Source organism: Podarcis muralis, chromosome 7, assembly GCF_964188315.1.
Source record: "Podarcis muralis chromosome 7, rPodMur119.hap1.1, whole genome shotgun sequence".
NCBI classification, from domain to species: domain Eukaryota; kingdom Metazoa; phylum Chordata; class Lepidosauria; order Squamata; family Lacertidae; genus Podarcis; species Podarcis muralis.
In genome coordinates this window covers 6,115,216-6,129,409 of record NC_135661.1, presented here as the reverse complement: position 1 = coordinate 6,129,409, position 14,194 = coordinate 6,115,216, and the positions used below count along the sequence as shown (strand labels likewise).

Sequence of the window (14,194 nt, the reverse complement as noted above, 5' to 3'; positions counted from 1 at the left end):
GGAGTAAAGATGGTATCTTCTTCTTCTTCTTTAGATTTATATACCATCCTTCATCAAAAGATCTCAGGGCAGTTCACAGGATAAAAACACAAGACAAAAATACAAATAAATAGCTTGTTGTTATTTATCAGATAAAATAAAAATAATAGTAATACAGTGGTACCTTGGGTTACATACGCTTCAGGTTACAGACTCCGCTAACCCAGAAATAGTACCTCAGGTTAAGAACTTTGCTTCAGGATGAGAATAGAAATCGTGCTCCGGCGGCGCAGGAGGCCCCATTAGCTAAAGTGGTGCTTCAGGTTAAGAACGGACCTCCGGAACGAATTAAGTATTTAACCCGAGGTACCACTGTAATCTGGCCAAATGGGAGTGAAGATTCTTTAGGTGATGCCTGTTTGCTTCCATTGGAAAGGAAATTTCTAGACCTCAGTGCTGCCCAGAAAAACACTTGGATGAGAGGGCGATGGATCCTACACGTTCTGGACTTCTCTGTTGTGTTATCAGCAGACAGCACGGTGCTGTTACTGTTATTACAGAAGGGCCCTTAGAACCTCGCTCTTCTCTTTGTGCCTGTGCAATTGCAGCACTTTCAACTATATAGGTTTTCTTACGGAAACTCTGCACCTTTTTCTCTCCCCCCCCCCCCCCCGCCCAGTACCTGATGATCCAGCAGACGCCCTTTGTGAGGCGCCAGGTCCGCAAGCTCCTGCTCTTCATCTGCGGCTCCAAGGAGAAGTACCGCCAGCTGCGCGACCTGCACACACTAGATTCCCACGTCCGGGGGATCAAGAAGCTGCTAGAGGAGCAAGGGATCTTCCTGAGGGCCAGCGTGGTCACGGCCAGCTCGGGATCTGCTCTGCAGTACGACACGCTGATCAATTTGGTAAGGAAGCCCGTGCGTGTCCTTTTGAGCATGGATGAGTGCAAAGGCCCAGTAGAGCGGAGGTGCAAAGCCAGAGCAGTGAATCATGCAGAGACACAGCGGAAGATCAGCCCCCCCCCCCCCCGCCCCGGTTATGGTGTTCGGCTGTCATAAATGAGCTTCCTTCCGTTCCGTTTTAGATGGAGCACTTGAAAGCCTGTGCGGAAATCGCCACGCAGCGGACAGTGAACTGGCAGAAGTTCTGCATCAAGGATGACTGTGAGTTGCTTTCCTGTGAGGGTGTGGGGTGGCAGAAGGCGATTTGGGTGGAATTGTGGTGTGGGGATGGGGGTGGTAGTGCTGGAAAAGACCTACCAATCTAATCAACTGGATTCCTCCCCTTATGAATAGTGAGATTTGATTGAAGAGGAAGGAAGGCTGATTTTTTTTAAAAAAAAAAATCTTTCATAAATTTTATACAGTGCTTGGTTGTAAAAAAACAAAAAACAAAATCCAAAGCAGTTTACAAAACAGATAAAACAATAAGATTATCAGTAGGAATTAAGAATAAATTATTTAAAATAACAACAGAATAGAATAAAATCACCTGGGTAGGCTTTGTTTTGAGTTTTAGACGTTTCAGGGAGAATCGCAGAGGGTCTTAGTCTTGCAGGAGGCGGTGATCTCTGCTGCCTGCTTGCCACCCAACAGACAAATCTACTGTCTGAAGAATATGCCACCCCCTTATCCCAAGTTTTTGTTTTCCCATGAGGTCTAGAAACTTGTTCTGTCGTGAAAGTAAATGAATTGGTGCTCAAAGCTCCCACGATCCCATTCGGCTAGATTTTGCTGCCTGTTTTCTTTTTAAAAGGGAGCTCTGATAGGGAAAGCCGAGAGGACTTGTTTGTTGAGACAGTCCCTTCTTCTTCCTCCTCTAGCCGTCCTCTACTTCCTCCTGCAAGTCAGCTTCCTGGTCGATGAGGGCGTGTCCCCCGTCCTGCTGCAGCTCCTTTCCTGCGCCCTGTGCGGCAGCAAAGTCCTCTCGGCGGCATCTTCCTCTGGATCATCCGGTGCGTCAACCTCGACGCCTGCGGGCTCCGGGACCTCTGGGCAGCCAGCCGGGCAGAGCAAATCCTCCACTAAGAAGAGCAAGAAGGAAGAGAAGGAGAAAGACCGAGAGGGTGAGAGGAGTTGTGCAATAGAGGCTGTTAGATGCTGTGTGGTGGTTGCTCGTGAGTAACCAGGCAGGACTCCGACCTGTTTTTTACAGGTTTTCTTGTGCAAACTATTTACAGTGCAGATACACAAGTTTCATGTCCGTCTTAGTCGTTTGCAGAATCCGGGAGTAGCCTCTTCCGGCTTTCCCCCCAACATAAGAACTTTGTTGTTGTTGTTGTTGTTGTTGTTTAGTCGTTTAGTCGTGTCCCACTCTTCGTGACCCCCTGGACCAGAGCACGCCAGGCACTCCTGTCTTCCACTGCCTCCCGCAGTTTGGTCAAACTCATGCTGGTAGCTTCGAGAACACTGTCCAACCATCTCGTCCTCTGTCGTCCCCTTCTCCTTGTGTCCTCCATCTTTCCCAACATCAGGGTCTTTCCCAGGGAGTCTTCTGTTCTCATGAGGTGGCCAAAGTATTGGAGCCTCAGCTTCACGATCTGTCCTTCCAGTGAGCCCTCAGGGCTGATTTCCTTCAGAATGGAGAGGTTTGATCTTCTTGCGGTCCATGGGACTCTCAAGAGTCTCCTCCAGCACCAGAATTCAAAAGCATCAATTCTTCGGCGATCAGCCTTCTTTATGGTCCAGCTCTCACTTCCATACATCACTACTAAACCATAGCTTTAACTTCTAAGGACCTAACTTCTATGGACCTTCTAAGAACATAGACACCCCAAATCTCCACCTCCCCTTTTTGCGTTTCACCCCTCTGTGCATGCTGGGCGACGGAAGTGGCATGCATTCCTCCTGGCCAGCCTGGCTAGGTGAGGCGCTGGGGCTCTTAGCAGCATCTTCGAGCCCTTTCCCACCTTGGCTGGCCCCTTCCCTCTTTTCTCCATTGGAGGTGTGGCTTTTCCCCTCGCTGGAAGAGAAACTGCTCCTCAGAAGCGTTGGAGGCTTTCTGTATCCCAAACGCCTCCCTGCCTCCCTCCCCTGTTCTGATGGCAGTCCCCTGACAGAGGCAGGTCTTTAGGCCTGCTGCCAACTTTATAAAAAAATTAATACGCTCATTCCTTTAAAAATCAGCAGGGTTTTTTTTACAACAATTATATCAGTTCACAACAATTATTCACAAAACTGTACAACAAAAACTATACGAAAACCTTAAAACCAGAAACCAGCTATCTGTTATGGAAATATAGATTCTTAGTTGCCTACCTGCCTGCCTGCGTTTTTCCATTTTTATCCCATTTTTCCTCCAAGGAGCTCAGGTGTGGTGTATGTACATGGTTCTGTTCCTGTGCATTTTATTTATTTATTATTTTTATTTATTGAATTTAGATACCCCCCTATACCCGGTGGTCTCAGGGCAGTGCACAGAACAAAATCAGAATATAAAACTACATAACATAATCAAAATAAAAACAACAACCCAATAACCCACCCACCCCCAACCACATTTTAAAAGGGCATAGGAAGTCATAGGATTTTATCCTCATGCCTGTTAGGCATGGCTTAGGCTGAAAGACTGTGAGTCTCCCGAGGTCGCTAACTACTGCACTATGCTGGCTCTTTAAATTATCATCAAGGGGTTAAATGTTGGCACAGAAGATGGTGACAATGACACCAAAGGCTCAATTTCTCGTTTCTGTCTAATGATCCTTGCCAACTCTGGGAACAACCAGTAACATTCCTACAGATATGGGGGGTGAGGGGAAGGGTGGACTAATGCTTCTAGAACTGCCAGTCAAGAAACTGGTAGAATTCACAGGGTCAGGGCAGAAATCTGATCTGCCCAGTCCTCTGTCTCCGCTAACAGTGGCTTTTGCGCACAAGGCAGGGTGTTGCTAGCTAGCCTCTGTCTCTGGTATTGTGTAATTGGAGGAGTCCTGCCTTCTGAACAGGGAGCTTCCATTCAGTATAGATCCATGTTTGTTAGCCGGTAGCCTCATCTGTTCATTCAACTAGAATATGCGGGCAGCAGAGGAACTGGACTGGTCACCTGCTGCCAAGAGCTGTACACACAATCATAGTCTTCTACTGACCTGAACTGTTGGCCCATCTAGTCTTAGTATTGTCTACTCTACACTGACTGGCATCAGCCCTCCAGGATTTCAAATAGGGTTTTCTCCCAGCCCTGCCTGCAGATGACTTTGGGGGTTAAACCTCGGATCTTCTGCATGCAAAGCAGGTGCTCTGCCACTGAGCTGTGGCCACAGGAATGCATGAAGCTGCCTTATACCAAGTAAGACCACTGGTCCATTTAGCTCTATATTGTCTACACAGACTGGCAGCAGCACCTCAAGGTTTCAGACAGGACATTTCTATCGCTACCTGGATGCAAAGCAGCAGGTGCTTTACATTCTCTCCCCCACCCTAAACTGTACCTTACGATACACCTGCCTAAGCAATCTCCCTCTTTTTTATTCCTCTGCCCCATCTTCCAGGAGAGGGTTCATCGGGCAGCCAGGAAGACCAGCTGTGCACAGCTCTGGTGAACCAGCTGAATAAGTTTGCTGACAAGGAGACCCTGATTCAGTTCCTGCGTTGCTTCCTGCTAGAGTCCAACTCGTCCTCTGTCCGCTGGCAGGCCCACTGCCTGACGCTCCACATCTACAGGTGAGTCGTGAAACTGGCAGCTTACATTTTAAAAAAACCAAAACACAGTAATAAAAGCAAACTGATTGAAAACCGCCGTATCCTGCTTGTGGGTTTCCCTTTGTGGCATCTCGCTGGCCACTTTGAGAGCAGAATGCAGTTGAAATGCACTTTGCCCTGACGGCAGCCCCGTGATCAGCATCGTTTCTGAACCTTACGTTTCCAAAGGCCTCCCTGAGCAGGAAGGAATGATAACAAGGAGGGAGCCTGTCTGACCTCTGTTGGGAGGGATTCCCATAATATGGGAGCAGCCCCAGAAAAGATTCTCTCTCTAGTGTCTCCACCAGCCATGGCTCTGATGCTGGCGAGACTGAGAGAAGGTGCTCATTCAAGGATCTTGGCACCTGGGTCGGGTTGTTCTAGACTTCAAGACAGGTGGCGGCCTTTACCTATTTGTTTGCTTATTTTTTAAAATAGTGGACCAGGTAGAGAATGAGCAGTCTGAAATGGCTGAAGGGCTTCTAAGAAGGGCACAAAAGGGAGGGATGGGTCCGCATAAACATCCCGGAGGAGAGATGTGTCCAGAGGGTGGGGGATAAGATCTTCAGCCGTATGCGCAGTGGGGAGCGGGCCCCTTGGTTAACCCCCTCCTCCTCGCCCCCTTTCCCTTTAGAAACTCAAACAAGTCCCAGCAGGAGCTGCTACTAGATCTCATGTGGTCAATCTGGCCAGAGCTGCCGGCTTACGGACGGAAAGCTGCCCAGTTTGTGGACCTCCTGGGCTACTTCTCCCTGAAGACGCAGCAGACAGAGAAGAAGGTAGGGGTGTCTCATTGGGACGGCCAAAAGGGCTTTCTCTCACCATCCTCCTCCTTTATTCCTCAAGGATGTGAAAGAGCAGCCACTACATCTGGTATGTGTGTGTGGGGGGGGTGCTTCTCAGTGTGCAAAGGAAGGTCTCCTGAAGAAAGGAAAGCCCAGTTCTAGCCTCCATCTTGACCAGGCAGGCTTTAGAACAGAAACCTGTCTCTCCGTAGGGCAGGGGGCTCCTCAGGCCTGGGAGCTAAATACAGCTTTCCAGGACCCTCGTATTTGGCGACTCTGCCTAGGCCACATTCTGGATGACGCCTGCTCTCCCTGGGTGCTATTGCCTGGCTGGAATGTGTCTTTGGACTGTAAAGATGGTCTCCTTGCTTACGAGGATGGAGGGAGTGGGATGTGTAAATCTCTTGACTTTTGTGCGGTTGGAATGCAGGCCCCTATATATTTACAGGCATATGTGGTATGTGCAAAGGATCGTCATCATTCTCGGGAGAATAAATACTAAAATGGCAAAGAGTGAGAGTGGATAATTGGGAGCTCTCTATAACCAACTCTGGTTTTGGTCTTCATATTCACTCCTGAATCCCCTTTGTGAGCTGTTTGTTAAACCTTTCTTTCAGTTAAAGGAATATTCCCAAAAAGCTGTTGAGATCCTACGGATGCAAAACCACATCCTGACCAACCATCCCAACTCAAATATTTATAAGTGAGTATCTTTGGTATAAAATAAATACATATATTTCTTAATTTGTACAGGGCTGTGGTGCAACCCATCTCAGGAGTGGAGGGCAGCTGGAACTAGGGGGCGTGTGTGTGCTATTTCTTAGTCACTGAGCCATTTTCATTTCCTGCAGAAGAACAGTCTTGTTCTCCACCCACCTGCTTGTTTTCCTGTTGCATCACACTGCAGCTCGGGGCTTTCAAAAAGGACTATCAAGGGATAAGACTTATCAGTGACTGTCAGCCAGCTCAATGGATCTGCCAGGATCAAGAGCAGTGTACCTTCGTATGCCAGATGCTTGGAACAAACAGGAAGTGGGGGGTGGGACTGTTGCTTTCACGTACTACTCGAGGGCTTCCTGAAGGCCACTGCATCAAACAGGGCTGTTTGGCTTGACGGGTCATTTCCCAGTCCAGTAGGGCTCCTCCTTTGCCTGGGCAAATTTCTCAGATGTCCTTATCCCTCCCCTTCCAGCACACTGTCTGGTCTGGTGGAATTTGACGGCTACTATTTGGAGAGCGACCCCTGCCTTGTTTGCAACAACCCAGAAGTTCCATTCTGCGTAAGTAGTTGCTCCTCAGCATCAGTCCTGCCTTGAGGGTATCGGGGCGTCGATTCTGCACAGCTTTGCTCAGTCTCCTTCTACGCACTTCCCTTTATGTTCTTTATTTATCACATACAGAAAGATAAATGGAAGTAACTGCTTTGCAAAACTTGAGTGCAGCATACAGAGTCGAAACTGACTGATAGCACAAAGCACATAATAAACAAATGGAAATAAAAGGGATGAGCATGTTCCTTCTTATATATATTTTTTATCTGCACCAGGGTTCATGTTTAATTTACAAAGCCTGAACAACTTAGGTCCAGGGTACCTCAGGGTTCACCTGATCCCTCATATCCCAGCTCAGTCACTGACATCATCTGCAGGAGTGTCCCGGGCTGTTTCCTGAGTTGGTAAGGCTCATTTGACAGCAACAAGAAACCAATCCCTTGACTGAGTCCTGTCCAACGCTCTGCCAATAGCGATTCAGCAGGTGCCTTCTGTCTCAAGTCTTAAACGCCTGCTGAAAACCTATGCAGAGAATCCACAAGGGTTTAATTGATGTCTGTTTTTCAACCTGTATAGCTTCTGAAAAGAAGTACAGTCAAACCTTGTTTTGCGGATGGGATCCGTTCCGGAAGCCCACCCGCAAGCCGAAAATGACGCACGTCGAAATGCCGCGTCTGCGCATGCGTGAAGTGTGATTTAACGCTTCTGCGCATGTGTGAGTGGTGAACCCAGAAGTAACCCATTCCGGTACATTCGCTCAAGCGGACACAAGCGGAGGCGGACACAGAACGAGGTTTGACTATATTCTGTACCGTTTCCAACACTTCATTATAGTTCAAATCAGAGTCCCAGATTTCAGTGCCATAGTAGAGCTTTTGACTAATCACATTGCTGCCAAAAAACCATTAGGGGAGGTTCAATCAGCTGTCCTCCCTTACTGTAACAGAACTTAATCAGTGCCCCTGTGGTTTTCTGTGCTTTGACTTTCGCTGCCTCCAAGACAAGGTTTCACTAAAGCGTTCGCCCAGGAATTTAACTGAGGGAGTTTGTTCCATAGCTTCCTGATGTCGCTTTTATTCTTTTATTTCTGTTGTGTTTTGTCTTTGCGTTTTTATTGCTGTAAACCGCTTTGATGTGTTTTTATGTGACAGAGCCGTATACAGATACTTTTGGAGATGAATAAGTGAAATAAGATAATCCATTCCTGTTAACGTGTAACTGGCTGGAGTGTAGGGTGCTTTCTCCAATTTGTTTATAGGTAAGTGATGCTTCTCTGCTTCTCTCCTCCTCCTATTCCGCAGTACATCAAACTTTCTTCCATCAAAGTGGACACTCGGTATACCACCACCCAGCAGGTGGTGAAGCTCATTGGCAGCCACACCATCAGCAAAGTGACCGTGAAGATCGGGGACCTGAAACGCACCAAGATGGTCCGGACTATCAACCTCTATTACAACAACCGGACAGTGCAGGCCATTGTGGAGCTCAAAAACAAGTACTTTCATTTTTTTATTATTTAAATGACTTGTGCCCTTCTGGATCCCCCCCCCCCCCCAGTTCCCAGAATGACTTGCAGAATGATTTTAAAAGAAAAGATAAAAGACGCCCCTCAGGCATGCAGTCTAAGAAACATGACACAAAAGGGGGAGGGAGGAGCAAGGAGGAAACAAGTGAGCCCCCAAAGGCGCTGACCGTTAATCAACAGGTTACAGTGGTACCTTGGGTTAAGAACTTAATTAGTTCTGGAGGTCCGTTCTTATCCTGAAACTGCTCTTAACTTGAGACACCACTTTAGCTAATGGGGCCTCCCACTGCTGCCGTGCCACCACCGCATGATTTCTGTTCTCATCCTGAAGCAAAGTTCTTAACCCGAGGTAATATTTCTGGGTTATCAGAGTCTGTAACCTGAAGCGTATGTAACCTGAAGCATCTGTAACCCGAGGTACCACTGTATTTTGTTGACCAGCTGGGTTAGAAAGCTGAGTTGTGATTGCCCATATGCGGGCAGCAATTAAGTTTCATGTATTTCATATGTCACAAAGAGAAGAGGATGCAGATTCTTCTTGACTTTCCATGTGGATTAGCCGGCATCTCAAGAATCCTCCTCGTTCCTTGCCCCCACTCCCCACCCCTTGCGAAAAAAGCACCCTTGCCAATAAGAAAAAGGACTCTGTTCAAATTCCAGGGTGGTGGTGTATATATATTTATGTATAAATAGAACTAAGTGTTACATTTTGTTCCGTCCCATGAGGCATGAACATCTCTTTAATCCTAAACAGCCTTGCTGTGGATGGGGATAATGGCTTAGTCTCTGGCTCTGACTCCCTGTCATGTTGACACAGGCGGAGAAGAAGCGAATCCAAAGAGCCCAGTCCCACAGTTCATCCTCCTTTAAAGGAGATTTTCAATGGAGGCCGCCGCGCTTAGCTTTGGCGTGGGATGGAGGATGCTGAACCTACTTGCCTTCCTTTAAATCAGTGGCTCCCAAAGTGGGTGGTAGCGCTCCCCGGGGGGGGGGGGACAGGTAGTGACATCACCTGGGGTGGGGGGGTGTGCTGAATATGCAGAGGACCACTGGGCTTTGAAAAGCTGGTATCCATGGATCAAGTTAATCCATTTTGTTGAATTAACAAAGCTAAATAGTTTCGATTGGATTTTGAATAAATGTACAACTGCAGTGGTACCTTGGGTTACTTACGCTTCAGGTTACAGGTGCTTCAGGTTACAGACTCCACTAACCCAGAAATAGTATCTCGGGTTAAGAACTTTGCTTCAGAATGAGAACAGAAATTGTGCTCTGGCGGTGCGAGGTTAAGAACAGTTTCAGGTTAAGAACACACCTCCGGAATGAATTAAGTACAGTGGTACCTCAGGTTAAGTACTTAATTCGTTCCGGAGGTCTGTACTTAACCTGAAACTGTTCTTAACCTGAAGCACCACTTTAGGTAATGAGGCCTCCTGCTGCTGCCGCGCCGCTGGAGTACGATTTCTGTTCTCATCCTGAAGCAAAGTTCTTAACCCAAGGTACTATTTCTGGGTTAGCGGAGTCTGTAACCTGAAGTGTATGCAACGTGAAGCATATGTAACCCGAGGTACCACTGTAATTCTGCTCTTACCTTCCTTTTTGGGTCATGTGAACTGCTCTTATGACTAACACTTTTTTATAGTTACAGATGGGTAGCCGTGTTGGTCTGCCATAGTCAAAACAAAAAAAATTCCTTCCAGTAGCACCTTAAAGACCAACTAAGTTAGTTCTTGGTATGAGCTTTCGTGTGCATGCACACTTCCTGAAGAAGTGTGCATGCACACGAAAGCTCATACCAAGAACTAACTTAGTTGGTCTTTAAGGTGCTACTGGAAGGAATTTTTTTTGTTTTGACTTTTTTATAGGGAAGGGCAGGGGGAACTGAGGGCGAGTTTATGGAAACTATTGGGGGGCGGTGAACAAATGAAAAGTTTGGGAACCACTGCTTTAAATGGTTTTCCTCTTCCTTCTCCCCCACTCTTGCCCCCCCCCTTGTTTGTTCACTTGCTTTATTCCCCCCTCCTCCCACTTTTATAGGCCAGCCCGCTGGCATAAGGCTAAGAAGGTCCAGCTCACCCCGGGCCAGACGGAGGTGAAGATCGACCTACCACTGCCCATCGTGGCTTCCAACCTGATGATTGAGTTTGCAGACTTCTATGAGAACTACCAGGCATCTACAGAGACCCTCCAGTGCCCCCGGTGCAGCGCTTCCGTCCCGGCCAACCCCGGGGTGTGCGGGAACTGCGGGGAGAACGTCTACCAGTGCCACAAGTGCAGGTGTGTAAAATTCCTCAGGGATTCTCGGATGCGATGCAGGCCTCAGAAGCAGTCTTCTTCTGTGTGCAAAACCCACTTTCACTTAGATACTGAGCTACAGTTTTCTCTCCCCACCCAAAAACTGCACCAGCGTCCCTCCTGCCTGAATATCCCCCCTTGCGGGCCCCTCCTCACCTGGTGAGGAGGTGAGCCTGTCGTGGACCAGCGGTTGAGTTCCTGCCACGTCAAAAGCCCTGCCAACTCGCCTTTTCCGCCCTTCCTTCCCAGGTCCATCAATTATGACGAGAAGGACCCCTTCCTCTGCAACGCCTGCGGGTTCTGCAAGTACGCTCGCTTTGACTTCATGCTGTATGCCAAGCCCTGCTGCGCAGTGGATCCAATTGAGAATGAGGAGGACAGGAAAAAGGTCAGGCGCACAAACGCTCACACGCATGCATGCCCTCTGAGCTACCCTGGTCAGAAGTTATAACATAAATCCCATGTCTTGATTTGAAGGCCGTAACCAACATCAACAGCCTCCTGGACAAGGCGGACCGAGTGTACCACCAGCTCATGGGTCACAGGCCACAGCTGGAAAACCTCCTCTGCAAAGTGAACGAGGCAGCGCCCGAAAAGCCACAGGTATTCATCTTCTCCCTCTCCCTCCCTCCCTCCTTCCAGTGCTTTTGTTTGCCATTGCTCTGTGGGGAAATCTCTAAATGCGCACAGGCATAGCAGGGGTGTGATTGTGGAACATTGCCTGGCCAGTTCAGTCATGGGGGTGCTGCTTTCTCCCACCATTCCCTTCGCCGTTTCCTTCCTCCGCCGCGACCGGTTTTGAAATCCCTCCCTCTTGTGGCCTTTTCAGGATGACGCCGGCGGGAGTGGAGGAATCAGCTCCACCTCGGCCAGCGTCAACAGGTACATCCTTCAGCTGGCCCAGGAGTATTGCGGAGACTGCAAAAACTCTTTCGACGAGCTCTCCAAGATTATCCAGGTAAACAACCTCCGTGCTGCTGGCAGTGCCAGCATATGTCAGGTCAATCTGTGCCTGGGAAACCACCATTGCAAACAGAGGCTCCACACCCCCAAGATAGGCTCTCCTCTCCTGTGAGGTGCCGTTACCTGGTTTGTCTTCCAGTTTGGCACAGCCCAAGATGGCAGAGACCGTCTTAGTGCCAAGTTTGGGACTCCCTTCCTTGAAGGATTGCTCACGCCCCACCTGTGCTCACTGAGCCACACTACAATCTGCAGAACTGGCACTTTCACTACTTTTGTACAGTATTCATTCTACACTTGGAAGGAACCAGTTCTTTGGTGTGACAGCGCCTGCACTGTTGGAACTTCCTGCCCATTGATAACCGCACCAGGCGCCATTGCTGTACTGCTTTTGGCGTCTGCTTATATAAGCCAGCCTACCCAGACATGTTTACTGGATACGTATTTTAGAGTGTCATTTTATTTTATAATGTGCATTTTCTAACTGTTTAGTTTTGTTTCAGAATTTCTTTTAGGCTAACTTGCTTTTATTGGTAATTTTTTGTATGCTTTTATGCGAACCATTTAGACTATGAAGCAGTATATAAATACTGTTGAATCGCGTAAAAAATGAACTAGAGGTTAGACACATATTAGTGCTTTTAACACTAATTTTTTCCTGTAGAAGTGGAGTTTCCAAAGGGAGGGTTTTTTGAGCATGGAAGGAAATGCTGCTTCCTAATCTGCCCCTTTTCTGCTCATAGTTGACCCTTCCTGAAGGTTTTCTCACCTATATAAAAGGTGGCCTTTTTGGAGTTGCTCTTTAAAAACAAAAACAAAACCTTGCATTTCTTATCTAGCTTGGCATCCAGTGTTCTTTCTGTGAAGTAGCTGATGTGGCTCAATGTGGCCACTAGGGGGCCAGTTGTAGCGGCAGCATAGTCTTCTGTAAGCATAATTTTGGGGCAGACTTAGCTAGGGAAAAGGTCTGAACTTCAAACTTGCCCGTATTCTCCCACTCAGCCACTTTGATCTGCGGAACTGGCACTGTTAACAGGCGCCACACCATACCCATTTGCAATGGTAAGAAACCAATATTTCCATGTGGCAGCACCCGCACCTGGGAACTCCCTGCTTATTGATATCAGGCAGGTGCCTTCGTGGTACTCCTTTCAGTGCCTGCTAAAAATATATATCCGCCTATCCAGATGCCTAAAGCATGTGCTTTCCTCTGGTTTTTAGCTTAATCGTTGATTCTAATTATCTCTTTGTAAGCCCTTTTTTGTTGTTGTTGTTTAGTTGTTTAGTCGTGTCCGACTCTTCGTGACTCCATGGACCAGAGCACGTCAGGCACTTCTGTCTTCCACTGCCTCCCGCAGTTTGGTCAGACTCATGTTTGTAGCTTCGAAGACACTATCCAACCATCTCGTCCTCTGTCGTCCCCTTCTCCTTGTGCCTTCCATCTTTCCCAACATCAGGGTCTTTTCCAAGGAGTCTTCTCTTCTCATGAGGGGGCCAAAGTATTGGAGCCTCAGCTTCACGATCTGTCCTTCCAGTGAGCACTCAGGGCTGATTTCCTTAAGAATGGATCGGTTTGTTCTTCTTGCAGTCCATGGGACTCTCAAGAGTCTCCTCCAGCACCATAATTCAAAAGCATCAATTCTTCGGCGATCAGCCTTCTTTATGGTCCAGCTTTCACTTCCATACATCACTACTGGGAAAACCATGGCTTTTACTATACGGACCTTTGTTGGCAAGGTGATGCCTCTACTTTTTAAGATGCTGTCTAGGTTTGTCATTGCTTTCCTCCCAAGAAGCAGGCATCTCTTAATTTCGTGGCTGCTGTCACCATCTGCAGTGATCATGGAGCCCAAGAAAGTAAAATCTCTCACTGCCTCCATTTCTTCTCCTTCTATTTGCCAGGAGGTGATGGGACCAGTGGCCATGATCTTCGTTTTTTTGATGTTGAGCTTCAGACCATATTTTGCGCTCTCCTCTTTCACCCTCAATAAAAGGTTCTTTAATTCCTCCTCACTTTCTGCCATCAAGGTTGTGTCATCTGCATATCTGAGGTTGTTGATATTTCTTCCGGCAATCTTAATTCCGGCTAGGGATTCATCCAGCCCAGCCTTTCGCATGATGAATTCTGCATATAAGTTAAATAACCAGGGAGACAATATACAGCCTTGTCGTACTCCTTTCCCAATTTTAAACCAATCAGTTGTTCCATATCCAGTTCTAACTGTAGCTTCTTGTCCCACATAGAGATTTCTCAGGCACTCCCATTTCTTTAAGAACTTGCCATAGTTTGCTGTCGTCGACACAGTCAAAGGCTTTTGCATAGTCAATGAAGTAGAAGTAGATGTCTTTCTGGAACTCTCTAGCTTTCTCCATAATCCAGCGCATGTTTGCAATTTGGTCTCTGGTTCCTCTGCCTCTTCTAAATCCAGCTTGCACTTTTGGGAGTTCTCGGTCCACATACTGCTTGAGCCTTCCTTGTAGAATTTTAAGCATAACCTTGCTAGCGTGTGAAATGAGTGCAATTGTGCGGTAGTTGGAGCATTCTTTAGCACTGCCCTTCTTTGGGATTGGGATGTAGACTGATCTTCTCCAATCCTCTGGCCACTGCTGAGTTTTCCAAACTTGCTGGCATATTGAGTGTAGCACCTTAACAGCATCATCTTTTAAAATTTTAAATAGTTCAGCTGGAATACCATCACTT

General features: G+C 47.6%; 1 protein-coding gene across 8 annotated transcripts in view; it reads left to right on the top strand.

Moving 5' to 3' along the window:
- UBR4 (ubiquitin protein ligase E3 component n-recognin 4) overlaps nucleotides 1-14,194 on the top strand; it is a 164,504-nt gene that overhangs the window by 94,906 nt on the left and 55,404 nt on the right. For all 8 annotated transcript variants that reach the window (XM_028741577.2, XM_028741585.2, XM_028741584.2 and 5 more), the window contains 12 exons: nucleotides 659-886; nucleotides 1,066-1,144; nucleotides 1,804-2,046; nucleotides 4,468-4,639; nucleotides 5,292-5,436; nucleotides 6,060-6,145; nucleotides 6,635-6,722; nucleotides 8,015-8,208; nucleotides 10,276-10,515; nucleotides 10,783-10,921; nucleotides 11,011-11,136; nucleotides 11,363-11,491. In XM_028741577.2, the coding sequence (XP_028597410.2) occupies nucleotides 659-886; nucleotides 1,066-1,144; nucleotides 1,804-2,046; nucleotides 4,468-4,639; nucleotides 5,292-5,436; nucleotides 6,060-6,145; nucleotides 6,635-6,722; nucleotides 8,015-8,208; nucleotides 10,276-10,515; nucleotides 10,783-10,921; nucleotides 11,011-11,136; nucleotides 11,363-11,491 (1,869 nt within the window). The remainder of the gene's footprint in view (nucleotides 1-658; nucleotides 887-1,065; nucleotides 1,145-1,803; nucleotides 2,047-4,467; nucleotides 4,640-5,291; nucleotides 5,437-6,059; nucleotides 6,146-6,634; nucleotides 6,723-8,014; nucleotides 8,209-10,275; nucleotides 10,516-10,782; nucleotides 10,922-11,010; nucleotides 11,137-11,362; nucleotides 11,492-14,194) is intronic.